The 14,896-nt window shown below is 42.5% G+C and overlaps 1 protein-coding gene across 5 annotated transcripts in view; it reads right to left on the bottom strand.

Annotated features, from left to right (window-relative positions):
* TSEN2 (tRNA splicing endonuclease subunit 2) overlaps positions 1-10,255 on the bottom strand; it is a 55,069-nt gene extending 44,814 nt beyond the window's left edge. Inside the window, exons 1-4 of one of the 5 annotated variants that reach the window (XM_053897869.1) lie at positions 10,166-10,250; positions 9,137-9,248; positions 4,708-4,909; positions 3,474-3,555 (exon numbers count right to left, since the gene is read on the bottom strand). In XM_053897869.1, coding sequence (XP_053753844.1) covers positions 3,474-3,555; positions 4,708-4,896 — 271 coding nt within the window. In that variant the 5' untranslated portion in view covers positions 4,897-4,909; positions 9,137-9,248; positions 10,166-10,250. Of the gene's footprint in view, positions 1-233; positions 312-3,473; positions 3,556-4,255; positions 4,327-4,707; positions 4,910-9,136; positions 9,265-10,165 lie in introns of those variants that run through there. The other 4 variants (XM_053897867.1, XM_053897868.1, XM_053897870.1 and 1 more) reach the window with 4 other exon arrangements.
* Positions 10,256-14,896: the final 4,641 nt, after the last annotated feature.

The raw sequence follows: 14,896 nt of genomic DNA, 5'->3' as shown, positions 1-14,896 counted from the left end.
ATCAAGACAGTAAGGTACTGGCACAAGAACACTCAGATCAATGGAACAGAATAGAGAACCCAGAAATGGACCCACAAAGTATGGCCAACTAATCTTTGACAAAGCAGGAAAGAAATAAAAACAGTCTCTTCAGCAAGTGGTGCTGGGAAAATTGGACAGTGACATGCAGAAGAATGAACCTGGACCACTTTCTTACACCATACACAAAACTAAACTCAAAATGGATGAAAGACCTCAATGTAAGACAGGAAGCCATCAAAATCCTCGAGAAGAAAGGAGGCAAAAACCTCTTTCATCTTGGCCACAGCAACTTCTTACTCAACACGTCTCCAGAGGCAAGGGAAACAAAAGCAAAAATGAACTACGGGGACCCCATCAAAATAAAAAGCTTCTGCACAGCAAAGGAAACAATCAGCAAAACTAAAAGGCAACCGATAGAATGGGAGAAGATATTTGCAAATGACATGTCAGATAAAGGGTTAGTCCAAAATCTATAAAGGACTTATCAAACCCAACACCCAAAAAACAAATGATCCAGTGAAAACTGGGCAAGAGACATGAATAGACACTTCTCCAAAGAAGACATCCAAATGGCCAACTGACACATGAAAAATGCTCAAATACAGACCAAAGCCACAATGAGATACCACCTCACACCTGTCAGAATGGCTAACATTAACAACTCAGGCAACAACAGATGTTGATGAGGATGCGGAGAAGGAGGATCTCTCTTGCACTACTGGTGGGAATGCAAACTGGGGCAGCCACTCTGGAAAACAGTATGGAGTTCCTCAAGAAACTAAAAATAGAGCTACCCTATGGCCCAGCAATTGCACTACTAGGCATTTATCCAAGGGATACAGGGATGCTGTTTGGAAGGGGCATATGCCCCCCCATGTTTATAGCAGCACTATCAACAACAGCCAAAGTATGGAAAGAGCCCAAATGTCCATCGATGGATGAATGGATAAAGAAGATGTGGTATATATATACACAATGGAGTATTACTCAGCAATCAGAAAGAATGAAATCTTGCTATTTGAAATTACGTGGTGGAACTAGAGGGTACTATGCTAAGCGAAATTAGTCAGAGAAAGACAAATATCATATGACTTCACTCATATGAGGACTTTAAGACACAGAACAGATGAATACAAGGGAAGGGAAGCAAAAATAATATAAAAACAGGGAGGGGGACAAAACAAGAGACTCTTAAATATGGAGAACAAACAGAGGGTTACGGGAGGGGTTGTGGGAGGGGTGATGGGCTAAATGGGTAAGCGGCATTAAGGAATCTACTCCTGAAATCATCGTTGCACTATATGCTAACTAATTTGCATGTAAAATAAAAAAAATTAAAAAAGAAAAAGAATCTGTGGTATATCCTTCCTTAAATTTAAAAAATATATTTATATCCACCCACCTCCAGAAAAACCATAACATACTATGCAGACTCCCTTTTACTCTGCTGTCTTCACTTAGGAATACATCTCTGTATTCTCAGCTCAGCTCCACAGCACTTTATTATACGAATGTAGTACAGTTTAATGACTGGTCCCCTCCTAATGGGTATCTGGATTGTTTCCAGTCTTTTAATGTAAGAAAAAGGACGGCAGTGAATAGCCTTGTGCTATTTCTTTTCACATATTTGCCAGTGTATCTTTTAAATAAATTCCTAGAAATGGAATTGCTGGGTTAAAAGTAAATGCATATACTGGGACAACTGGATATCCACGGGCACAACATTGAAGCTGGAACTCTACCTTACATCAGACACAAAAATTAACTCAAAATGGATCAGAGACCTACATTTAAGAGCTGAAATTATAAAACTCTTAGAAGAAAATACGGGGGGAAATCTGCATAAGCTTGGATTTGGCAATGGTTTCCTAAATATGCTACCAAAACCAGAGGCAATGAAAGAAAAAAAAAAAAAAAGATAAACTGGACTTCATGAATATTAAAAACTTTTACCACTTCACACTGAGATGGCTATCATAAACAAAATAAAACACCAAAAAATCAAAAGCCAAAAAACAGGAAGTAGAGACATTAGAAATTTTGTGCATTGCTGGTGGGAATGTGACATGGGGTAGGTGTTAAGGAAAACAGTTTGACATTACCTAAAAAAATTAAAATACAATTATCATATGACCCAGCAAGTTCACTCCTAGGTATGTACCTAGGAGAAATGAAAATATATGTCCACACAAACACTTGTATATGAATGTTCACAGTGGCACTACTCACAACAGCCCTAAAGTGGGAACAACCCAAATGTCCATCTCTGGATGTATGGATAAACAAAACATGATATATCCATAAAATGGAATATTATTCAGGATGAAGTTCTGATGCATACTACACAGGGATGAATCTTGAAAACATCTTAAGTAAAAGACACAAAAGGCTTCAAAATGTATGATTCCACTTACATAAATATCTAGAACGGGCAACCTCACAGACACAGAAAACATATTAAGGTTACCAGTGGTTAGGGGGAGAGGAGGACTAGGGGAAAAAGCAAATGTATATAGAGGCGCCTGGGTGACTGAGTTAGTCCAGCATCTGACTTTTGATCTTGGCTCAGGTCATGACCTTGCGGTTGGTGAGTTCCAGCCGTTCTTGGGCTTTGCGTTGACAGTGCAGAGGCTGCTTGGAATTCTTTCTCCTTCTCTCTCCGGCCCTCCACCACTTGTTCTCTCTCTCTCAAAATAAATAAACTTAAAAAAAAAAAAAAGCAAATGTATATATAATTTTGTTAGGCATTGCCAAATTCCCCTTGTAATAGCTGGACCACCTGCATTCCCATCAGCAATGCGTGAGAATATTTCTCAGGGCCTTACCAAGGAGAATATTGTCAAACTTTCAGATTTTTGCCAATCTGATTGCTGAAATGGTACCTTACCACAGTTTTACTTTGTGTTTTTTTCTAATTATGTTCTAATCTGCCAGCATTGGTTATGTAATCACCATGAGACTTCCTTAAACAAATACACTAGGGTAAAAGATTTATATGTTAAAGAAGTCAAGGTAAGCAAGTAAGAACTATACACATTGGTTAATGTTTTAACAAATTCATTAATGTTATGGTTATTGTTGTAAATTCTAATTCTAAAAATAAAAAATATAAAACTCATTTTGCATGCAGGTGATGAGGTACTTAATTACTAGTACTTTCCACATGCACAGTACCCTGTTAGTCAACGTTCAACAACAGAAAAGCGTAAATAACATTTCTGACAATTCCAGAAATTCGATAAAACACATTTTCACCAACCATAAGGACCCTTCCACCTTGATTAGAATTAGTGTAGTTGCTAGTTTTAGCAGTAAAATTGCCACTGTGCATGTTACCTCTTCTCTAGAGAATCTTCCTATATAATTTTCAAGAATTTCCTGTGTAATCTGAAGCATAAGATCAAAAATAAAAGAAAATAACTAGTCAAAAGAATTGAAAGATTTAAGTTTACCTTTCCACTTAGCAACGAGCTTAGGATCTGAAATTGTGAAGTTTGGACGGCTTCTAGACAGGATACCTTTTCCAAAATAACCCTTCCGGGAAAAGAGAAAACAAGTTAGTACACGTTTAATTACTAATTTTTTAGCAGAAGGAAAACAACTATTTGTTTTTTTTTTAAATATATGAAATTTACTGTCAAATTGGTTTCCATACAACACCCAGTGCTCATCCCAAAAGATGCCCTCTTCAATACCCATCACCCACCCTCCCCTCCCTCCCACCCCCCATCAGCCCTCAGTTTGTTCTCAGTTTTTAAGAGTCTCTTATGCTTTGGCTCTCTCCCACTCTAACCTCTCTCTCTCTTTTTTTTTTTTTTCCTTCCCCTCCCCCATGAGTTCCTGTTAAGTTTCTCAGGATCCACATAAGAGTGAAACCATATGGTATCTGTCTTTCTCTGTATGGCTTATTTCACTTAGCATCACACTCTCCAGTTCCATCCACGTTGCTACAAAGGGCCATATTTCATTCTTTCTCATTGCCACGTAGTACTCCATTGTGTATACAAACCACAATTTCTTTATCCATTCAACAATAGCCAAATTATGGAAAACAACTATTTGAGTTAACAAGAGATTCATTCTACTTTTCATAGCTTTATATCTTCCCTCTAGTTACTTAAAAAAAAAAATGCCCCCATTAATGAATTGGCTATGGAGGGGAAAAAAAGCAAGCAAGCTACCAATCTCAACCCACACCTATCATTTATGGAAAACAGCAAAAACTAGAACTTGCCTTCATCTAAGAAGAGGTCCTCAACCAGAAAAGAGAACAGATAAGGAGCCAAGGACATGCTGAAGCCTCATCTGTCCATGACACAGAACAATATGCCACTTAGGTTGCCTCCGGGGATGGAATGGGAGCAAGTGGGGATTCTTACTTTTTACTCATTACATTTCTGTAAACTGCTGGACATTTTTATGAACACTCAAGCCTTTTATAATGCAAAGACAAGAAAGGTCAATGCGTTGAAATATGGGTTCATGGGTCGGGGAGTTATCCTCATTAACATATGGCTTTGGGGCGCCTGATTCAAATTGTGCTGTTCCCATACTACACTGCACCAAATGGCAAGGAAAGAATATGGCTCAATTATAGTTTGCTTTGGGAATGGATGGGGAGAAGCAACAGGGACAGCTGGCTCAGGGCTGTGAGGAAGGAGCCACACCAAAGCAGCTGGCACTTACTTTCCCATACAGCTGCTCGATATCTTCTGTGTTTCTCACAATTACATTGTTGTTTATCATTTCAGCAGTGAATATTTTGAAGTCTTTCTTAGGCCCACCATTCTGACCAAAAGGGATTGGCAAAGGAGATTCATAACTCTCATACACTCTTCTTTTCCGCTTTGGGGCGTGGAAAACTGCTTCCGCCATTTCTCAAGGGTAGCTGGTTTTTAAAGAGTATAACAGGGAGAAAGAAACAGCCAATCAATAACTATATTGATCAAAAATGGGAGTGCATCTCTAGGCTCAGAAAATGTTGTAGTCTGTCAGAAAAATAAATATATACAACGCAGGGAACTAAAAGAAAGGGTAATGAGAACAAATCCCAATCACGTAGAGTATCTCAATTCCCACAACCATGCCCAAGAAGCCAGTGGCAATATTTCTAATTATAGTGGACAAGACTGAGGCCTAGTGACATGCCCAAAGTTACAATGCCATGCAAAAGTCTGATAGCAAGCATGATAGGATTCCCGCCTTTTAGGATTACTCCCATTCTTTCACTCAGGCAACAGACAATTTACTGAGTACCTACCAGCGGCTCCCAATACTCAGAGGTGCTAGGGGTATAAAGATAAAACCAAAAGAGACACTGTCCTCAAAGGATTAAATCTAAGTCAGCATTTTGTTTTTCAAAAAAGGACCTTAAAATCCATTCTAAACATTAGGTCAATCATCTCCCAATTTTTAAGGTAAATTAATAAATAATAACAATGACAGAAACAGTTATCATTTAAGGGTCTATCATGCACCAAGAGCAGGAACCCTAAAGCCAGAGTTGCAGCTGTGTGATTTGGGGCAAAAGTTACTTAACCTCTCCATGCTTTGGCTTCCTTGCTTGCAAAATAAGGCTAAAAACAGACTCTATCTTGGAGTTAAGACCCATAAAGGTCCTAGAAGAGTACCTGATACATAATGAGCACTGTGGGTATATTTGCTTTAATTATTATTATGGGGTGAGTACTACCAACTCCGTTCTACAGATGAGGAAAACAGGTTCAGGTTACAAAGATTTTGTAAAAGGCCCCTTCATATGATCCCAGGTCTGTGGAATTCTAAAGCCTATGCTCTTCTCTCTGGGTTCTGCTGCGAGCACAGGCTGCATCTGTCTCCCTTTGTCTGAAGGCTCACTATTTCTCAAGGTTAGGAGCTAAAGGGTTCCGGAGAATGATGGAATTGCTTGCTGTGCACTGAATACTCTGAGGAAGTAAAGGAAGCCAAAGTGAGTACCTCTCCCTTCCAGGCCTTATACTCAATTTGAAGAGACAAAACACACACAAAAGCAAATCGAAGGTAACACAACAAGCTGCAATTCAATAATGGCTAAAGGAAGGAAATGGAGTTGAGTGCCTTGGGTGATAAAGCAACAGAGCCACAGCAGATACATTTGACTTAGGAAAACTCAACCCCATGTAAGGAGGGAAAATGTAAACAGTGCAAGAGTTTGGGCACTCCACTCTCCCAACAGACGCCCTGGAACATGAGGGGAGACTTGAATCTGCTGCTCCCTCCATCCCGGGCCTGGGCTCGACTTAAGCTGAGAGCATATCTGGTGCTTAAAGATACACTGGAGCCAGATCACACGTTTCATCTACATGGATCCAAAGAACGAAGTAAAACTTCGTTAAGTGCCTCCTGCAGTTAACACCAGCATCCCACTGGGCAATACATGCGATCAAGCCTGAAACAGCCAATGATGGTGGCCAAATCTGAGGAAGGTAAGTGGTTTTATGGGTTTATGACCATTAAAAAGAAATTGCATGCCTTGTCCAATGTGTGATACCTTTATACATCCATCCTCTCAAAGAAACTGAGGAATTAGATCGGGACAAAGGAAAACACAGACCAAGGAAGAGTTATAGAGATTGATAAATTACAAAGATAACTATGAAAAATAAGAATCAGCAAGTTGGAACCTTTATAGAATTGACCAAATATTCTAAGCAGCAAAATGCTAGAATAATTTAATTTTTAAATAGATCCCTCAATGGAATTACATACTGAACATGATACATATATACATTTTATCTATACACACACACATTATTGTAAAAGGCAAAAGATTTATACTATCTGAAGAGAAACCAGAGCATACGCACACATTATTGTAAAGCATTCATAACAAAACAATGTGTATCGCATGTTGATGCACAATTAAGAGATTTTCTTCCAAGAGCATTTTATCTAAATTTTCACTTGCTGACTTATCCCTCAATCCAAGCCAACTATAGTATTGAGTATTCAACAGAAGCAGCAGCAATTTATTCTAAAACTTAATGCTTTTTTGAGGCAGGATGTTGGAATCTAGTGAGAAACTTTCAAGAGATATCCAGGAACAATTTGGACTTTTATCAGATTTTTCACTTTTATAACTTCTAGGTAGTATTTAACTTGTATAGGCTACATTTGGAATTTTTGAAAAAGAGGAAATGTTAAATGGCTAACTGCAAGAACTTCCAATTAAATTCCCTTGAACAAGTGAAAATGAAGTTATATTTGAATTTGCCTGGGTTGGAATCTTCCCTCCGATTGCTGCTATACTCTTAAAAAGCAAGAATGAGCTAGGACACTTGGTGGCAAAAACCCTGTACTCCAACCCAAGTGTGTGTAACAGAAAGCTTCCTGCCACAAAACATGCCGTTTTTCACAAAACCTCAGTCTGTGATCTGGTGTCACTTCCGCCCATGTGGCAGCATGCACATCAAGAAGCTGGCTCATAGTAGGCCTCCTATATATGCAAACCTGCCATTATTATCATGTGAACTTGCATAACCCACTTAAGCTCTCTGAGCCCTGTTTCTTCAACTTCAAATTGAACAGGACTGGAAAACAGTCTGGAAATCACTCAAATGTTAAACACAGAATAACCATATGATCGGGGCACCTGGATGGTTCAGTTGGTTAAGCATCTGACTCTTGACTTTGGCTCAGGTCATGATCTCATGGTTTGTAAGATCAAGCCCTGAATCGGCCTTTGCACTGACAGAGTGGAGCCTGCTTAGGATTCTGTGTCTTCCTCTCTGTCTGCACTTGCTCTCAAAATAAACAAAGAAACAAAAAACCCCACAAAGAATAACCATGTGATCCAGCAATTCCACTCCTTGCACAGATATAAGAAAACTGAAAACATTTTCATGCAAAAATCTGTACCCAAATGTTTACAGCAGTGTGATTCATAATAGCCAAAAAGTGGAAACAACCCAAATGTCCATCTACAGATGAATGGATCAACAAAATGGGGTGTGTCCATATGTAATGGATTACCAGCAATAAAGGAATGAGGTGCTAATACATGCTACAGTGTATATGAAGCTTGAAAGCATTATGCTAAGTGAAAGCAGTCACAAAAGACCACATATTGTATAAGACCACTAATATGAAATGTCCATAATAGCAAATCCAGAGACCCCAAATGGACTAGTGGTTGCCTGGTGCTGAGGGAAGGGAGAAATGGGGTTATAGGTACAGGTTTATTTTGAGGGTGCTGAAAAGGTTTTAAAACTAAATTGCAGTGATGGTGATGGCTTCCCAACTCTGTCAATGTACTAAAATCACTGAACTGTACATTTTACAAGGGTGAGTTTTATGATGTGAATGATCTCTCAATAAAATTAAATAGGAGAAACCAAATGATCTTTAGTTGCATAGTTTTGTGAAAGAGTTGTCTTGTGCTGAATTTGAAAGACAAAGCAGGGGAGAAAGGAATTCACTATTCTCCATATCTGCAAAAGGCATTTAAGAAATGTTTCTGTAGTGCCATTATAGAAGCACAACATAATATAAGATGTGGCGTGTGAATAAAACTAGAAGAGGTGATCATCATCAGTAGGTACAAGACACCAGGCAGTCTATGCCATTTTTATACACATGGGTACTACTATTCTTATTTCACAGACAGGGAAATTGAGGCTTAAAGAGGGCCAGTTACCCAAGCCCTATCGTATGGAGACATAGCATTGCAAGAAGACTAGCCTAAAGGAGGACCCATGTCTAAAGCACACACAGATACAGAGGAATGACTGGGCCAGTTGTCAAGGGGTTTGTAATGTGAAGGCTGGTTCAGACTTGGGAGTCAATGCAGACTCTTAAGCAGGGAATGATAGCTGAAGAGAGATTAATTAACCTTGTATGCAACAGTGGCTCTCAAGCTTGGTTGCCCTTAGAATCACCTGGGGAAATCTTAAAACTCCTAATGCTCAGAACTTACCTGCAACTCTATCAGAAATTCTGGGGTGGGACCCAGGTGAGTTCAACATGTAGCCAAAGCTGCCAACCACTGGTGATAGGATAGCCTATTCAAACTCAATCCCAACATCTCCTTAACGTAAGTACTATTACTATTCCCGTTGTTCAGAGGAGGACAGGGACTCAGGGGCTGAGTGCTACCCACCTGTAAGGGATTTGTTGCTTTTCCTTTACCAAACCTGGGCATACTTGACTCCAGACACAAGTAGTGTTAAGTATATTTACTATCAAAAGCAGGGCTTGTTCCTTATTCTTCCCTTGAGCAGACACACACTGTTTAGATGTTCAGTAAATGTTTATTCCAAATAAAACAAAACACAGCAGAACAAAAATGGGGGAGGTAGCTCCATTTAACTTTCCAACCCCCTTGGAACACTCTGCCAAACAAGTCTGGTTAAAACCTCCCACCTAGTAAAGCTCACCTCCCAATTAAAAAATGTTTGAAGCTCCAAAGGTGTACCTCCTGGGCTTAGGGAGGCAAGGATGAAAGGGACAAGGCAAACAATCCAGTCCCTGGGGAGCTTTCAAGTTAGGACCTGAGACTAAGCCACATAAACAAAAGATAACCCTTTGAAAGCAGTTGTGAGGATAAGGTGGGTAATTGCGTGAAAAAGGCCAAAGCGCCTCATACTGGGCCTGTCGTGTGCAAAATGCTAGTCAGATGGAGGTTGCAACTGCAGTAAATGATGGCACACAAGCCAGAAAGTGTTCAGGGCCCACCAAATTCATAACTCCCTGTCTTAACTTATCCCTTTGCGGATTTCCTTGAGTGCCCCCAGCGCCCCAAGAACCGCATTAGCTGCTGAGGCTCCCCTCGGGCAGAGACGGTGTCCGATGCACCTCGACGTCCCCAGCCCCCAGCACCGAACGTGGCGTCGTGTTCTTCGGAAAGAACGAAGAAGAGAAGCATGAACGGCTACAGGTGCTCGGACAAGGGGAGAGGGGCTAATTCCGGCGGAACCGGGAAGCCTGGCTCCCCATTTCGGCCCATTCTATTCTGGCTGTGGGACCCCGGGGAAAGTCTCTACACTCCCCACTCCAGCTCCTGAGGACTTTCGAAGAAGCCAACGTCTCCTCTCACAGCAGACCCCCCCCCCCCCCCCCCCCACAGGGAGCAGCCGCCGCGACGCTTAGCGTCACGAGCCGTAGCTCGCCATGGGCCCCGGAGCCTTACCTTCCAGAGCCCCACGCGCCCCTCGTTACCTCGGCAACACCAGCCGGAGGGCTGACACCGCCGCCGTCAAGCAGTACGGTCGCAAAACCGTGCGAATGCGCAGCCGCAGAGTCCGCGGGAGCGCCCGCGGGGGTCTTTGCCTCGAGCGCCTGCGCACAGCGTGAAGGAGGGTTTTCTGTGCTTGCTGCTGGCTCTTTGGTGCGTGTGAGCGAGTTGTCTGTATTACCCTTCCCAGGATTGTACGGACCGCTTCCTACACAGATGGTGTTTTCGTTTAATCCTCACGACAGTCTCGCAAGATTCATTTTACAAATGAGGTCCGAAGTTATTTGTCCGATGTCACATAGCCAGGAGGTAGTGGAGCCCAAGCTTTAACTCAGGCATGAAGACTTAGAATCTGTCGGGGGGGGGGGGGGGGGGGGTGGTGGTGAGGGGGTAGGGATAGGCACTTGAGGCGACAAGACTTTACTGTTTGACCTGGCCCTGACGCTGACCTCCGCTTTCTCAGTGTGTATGTATAAGCTGCAGCATGCCCGGAACTTGTAAGGAAGCGGCCTCTCACAGACACCTGACTCAAAGTCTCTGTGTGCACTGGTTGCCCTGTGCAGTGTGAAGGATAACAGCCAGGAGTCAGACCTGCCTTTGAATGCCCACCTCCTCCCTGGTCTTGAGTGACTTTACTTTTCTAAGACTCAGGTACCTCTATTGAAAAGTGGGCCGTCAGAATTATGCTGGATGAGCAAAGCAAAATGTGTTGGGAGGTGTAAAAATTTCTCCTGACCTGGTTATTTTAAAGGACTTCTAGTAAGGAGTCCAATATATGCCTTCCCAAATAGAATCCCAGGGTCCCCAGCACACATACCACACATGCTGGGCAGGTGGGGAAGGTGGGTGACAGGGAAGGGTGGCAAATAATGACAGAGATTCATGGGGCTAGGGTGTGATGGGCTTTGAAATCTGGGACTTTTCCCCAACTTTCTCTTGTCTCCAGGCTTTCACCCCCCCCCCCTCCCCCCCCACACACAACTTGCCTTGGCCTAGAACATCCTTCTCCCCTCTGTTTGCAGCAGTAATTCCTTAGTAATTAGGCCTCACCTCAAATATCTCTTCCTCCAGGAGACTTCCTTTTGACTCCCCGAGCTGAACTGGATGACTTTCTTCTATGTTCCTGCAATATTCTGATGGACACGGTGTTGTCCCTGTTTCCTGGTCCTCCTTAAGCAGAGGCTTTCAGGGGATGGTCTACCTGCACAGGCCTTAATTGCTCTGCTAAGAGTTCAGACTTAAGATAAATCAAAATCAGAATAGCTTCCTGGTTAGAGTGTTGCAAAAAGGGAGAACTTCAGCAAGGTTCATCAAACAGTGGTATCACAGGATGAATTGGCAGGGAAGAGACAGCTGGCAGAAAGCTCTAATATTGTACTACCAGAACTTGCCAGTTTAGGAAATATTGGTTTTAGAATGAGATAGGCTTTTTTTAAAGTTTATTTATTTATTTTTCGAGAGAGAGTGGAAGTGTGGGAGGGGCAGAGGGAGAGGGAGAGAGAGAATCCCAAGGAGGCTGCACGCTGTCAGCACAGAGCCCGATAAAGGTCTCACACTCATGAACCATGAGATCATGACCTGAGCCAAAATCAAGAGTCGGACACTTAACGTCCTGAGCCACCCAGGTGCCCCTAGAATGAGAGAGGAAAGGGAACCTGGAGGTTGTCCAGTTCAATTTCCTTATTTAACTGATAAGAAAAAAGGTTCAGAGGCACTGCGAGTTGCCAAAGGTGGCAGAGCATGTCTTAGGTGGCACCGACACTGCAGCCACATCTCCTGAACCTCTCAGCACAGAACTCTGCATTCAAGGGTTTGGGATTTGCCCATAATGAGATCTCAGGTGGCGTCATGGAGAGCCCTGTCCCCACAGAGGTCCAGAGTGAAAGCTACTGAATAAGATACTCTTCCCCTGAGATTTTCACTAAAGTGTGTTTTTTTAAAACCTTTTGAAAAAAAAAAAATAAAACCTTTTGTTATGGTCATTTTCAAACACAAAAGTAGAGAGAATATTCTAATAAATCATCGCTTCCACAATCTTCAACCTTAGCTATCTTGTTTCTTTTATACTCTCCCTATATATGCCTTTATCCCACTGCTAGAATATTTGAAAGCAATCCTAGACATTGATTTCGCTCATAATATTTCTGCATGTATCCCTAATAGATAAATATTTAATTTTTATCACATATATATTTCATATGCATAGTTGATATGTTTACATAGATATGATATATAGTTGATTCTCATTATTCACAGTTCTATAGAGTCACCATGAACACCAAACCATTGCTCATGGGGAAATACAGGGTTAGGTTCCTGACAGACTCTGGCCACAATATTTTTATCAACTGATCAGTACATAACCTTGCTTTCTGTTTAAAGATACTTTATTTAATATCTACTGTTGATTCATTACCATTGAACTCATGGCCAACAGCACTGTAACTCATGCCCGTATGAACCTTATCTAACACAGGTATTTCCTCTGTAAGGCACATCACAGCCTTTCTTGGCTTAGGAACACATGACAGCACTTCAGCACTCTGCTTGGTGTCCATTTTAAACAGTGAAATCGCTAACAGAAAGCACAAAAATGAGAAAAAAGGTGGTACTAAAGAAACTGCCAAAAGCAAACTTATTTACAGTATGAGAGCTGGAACAAGAAGAGTATCAAGTGTTGACTTCAGCTGGGAACGTGCATATGGAGAGACTCAAATTTTTCTGTGCTCTGCATGTGCATGTCTGCGAATGACTAAGTGCTATAAATATTGATTTTGGCATCACAAATAAATGTTAGCCAGTAGGTGAATTTGCAAACATAGAATCTGCCAGTTTGTGTGCATGCGTGCGTATGTATGTATGTATGTGTGTATATCTCCCCAACATCATTAGCAAACATAAAATGAACAATAATCCTTAGCATCATTTATCTGTGAAATGTTACATGAAACCTCCATGTAATATTTGGGATATACTTATACTAAAAAAAATCATTGGGGGTGCTTGGGTGGCTCAGTCGGTTGAGTGTCGTACTCTTTATTTCGACACAGGTCGTGATCCCAGGGTTATGGGATCGAGTTGTGAGTTGGGCTCCATGCTGAGTGTGGAGCCTGCTTAAGACTCTCTCTCTCTCTCTCTCTCTCTCTCTCTCTCTCTCTCTCTCTCTCTCTCCCTCTTTCTCTCTCTCCCTCTGCCCTTTTCCCCTGCTCATGCTCTCTTTCACTCTCTAGAATAAAATTTTCAAAAGATCGTTTGTCTGAAATTCAAGTTCAACTGGGTATCCTGTATTTATCTTGTATATATATCCTGTGTATCTGACCACTCTAATGATGATTTGTTGGGTGTTTATATGCGCTGGCCACTTGGCATCCTGTTTTGATTCTCACCACAGCCCTGTGAGGCAGGTGTTCTCACTACTTATTTCATAGGTGAGGTTCCCTCTCTCTTCCTAGTTCCCAGAGCTGGGAAGTGGTAAAGGCCAGATAAGGATCCAGATCCACGGGGACTCCAGGGCCTGAGATCATTTAAATCCACTGTGTTGGACACGAGAGGGCAGTGCATTGACAAAACACAGCTTTAACTCTGAAATACAAAAATAGCCAACAACAAGTGTTGGTGGGAGGTCAGGGAAGACCAGGATGGGTTGATGGGTGGGGGGGGGGGGGTCTTCCGAGAAGAAGTGGCCTTTGAGCTGAGCCTGGAAGGAGGGTTAGCTTCAGGAGAGTGGCAAGGAGGAGGGAGACAGTGGGCTGGGGCACATGGGCAGGCCCGGCAGGCCCGCGTGCCAGGCAGGTGTGGGTTTTGAGGTACTGGAGGGGAGGAGCTGGGCCTGGCTGGCGGGGCAGGAGGTCGCTGCTGACGATAAAGTTCGATAGGCAGGGCGGGGGCTGATTGTGCAGGCGCTTGAATTCCAGGCTTGGCATTTGGACTTTACCCCGTAGACAATGGGGAGCCACCGGCGTTTCTGAGCTGGGCAGGGCGGCCCCAGCTGTCGCCCCATTGTTTTTCCCAGACAGCGCCTAACTGTGCAGTATTTCAGCGAGCCCACTAGATGGAGATATTTTAGCAAATTTAAAGCACCCAGCTTTTCCTGGACACAATTTCCAGGGAGAAAAACAAACACGGGGACCCCACAAAACCTCCACGTGTTGACTTGCAGCATCTGCAAAGTAAAGTGCAAGGCCTGGGAAACAAAAATCAAACTAGGGACAGTCCAGCTTCACCCTGCCAGCAAGATGAAACTTCAGGTAATTTCACTGCTTTGAAGGAGAAAGGGTCAAGGTGAGCAAGAAAGGACACAGTTTTAACAAGTGCCCTGCATTTATTATCTAGCATTTAAGCCTCACAACAGCCCTTTGAGGTAGGTGTTATCGCATTGTACAGGCAAGGAAACCAAGACGCTGAGAGGTACATTTGCTCAGTTATTTGGGGAGCTAACACCAGGCCAGGCTCAGGGATAGAGTTGACAGCATATAGTAAGGTGGGTTGGGCAAGCCTCTGAGGCTTTGCTTTGCTGGGCCCAGGTCCCTTGTGCAAAGCACAAAGGATGTGCCTTTCCATCCTTCTTTTGTTGCTAGAAAAATCTGTAACATGAATGATGAGACCGGGCTCTTACCATTTGTGCTATTCCAGCTACTTTTTAGAGACAGTCTCACTTAATTTTAACTCTCACATCAGCCCACTGAG

This window comes from Panthera pardus, unplaced genomic scaffold (genome assembly GCF_024362965.1).
Source record: "Panthera pardus isolate Hobbes unplaced genomic scaffold, ASM2436296v1 HiC_scaffold_8, whole genome shotgun sequence".
In the NCBI taxonomy this organism is placed as follows: Eukaryota; Metazoa; Chordata; class Mammalia; order Carnivora; family Felidae; genus Panthera; species Panthera pardus.
Note: the sequence above shows the minus strand (reverse complement) of the source record. Positions and strands in the feature narration are given on the sequence as shown.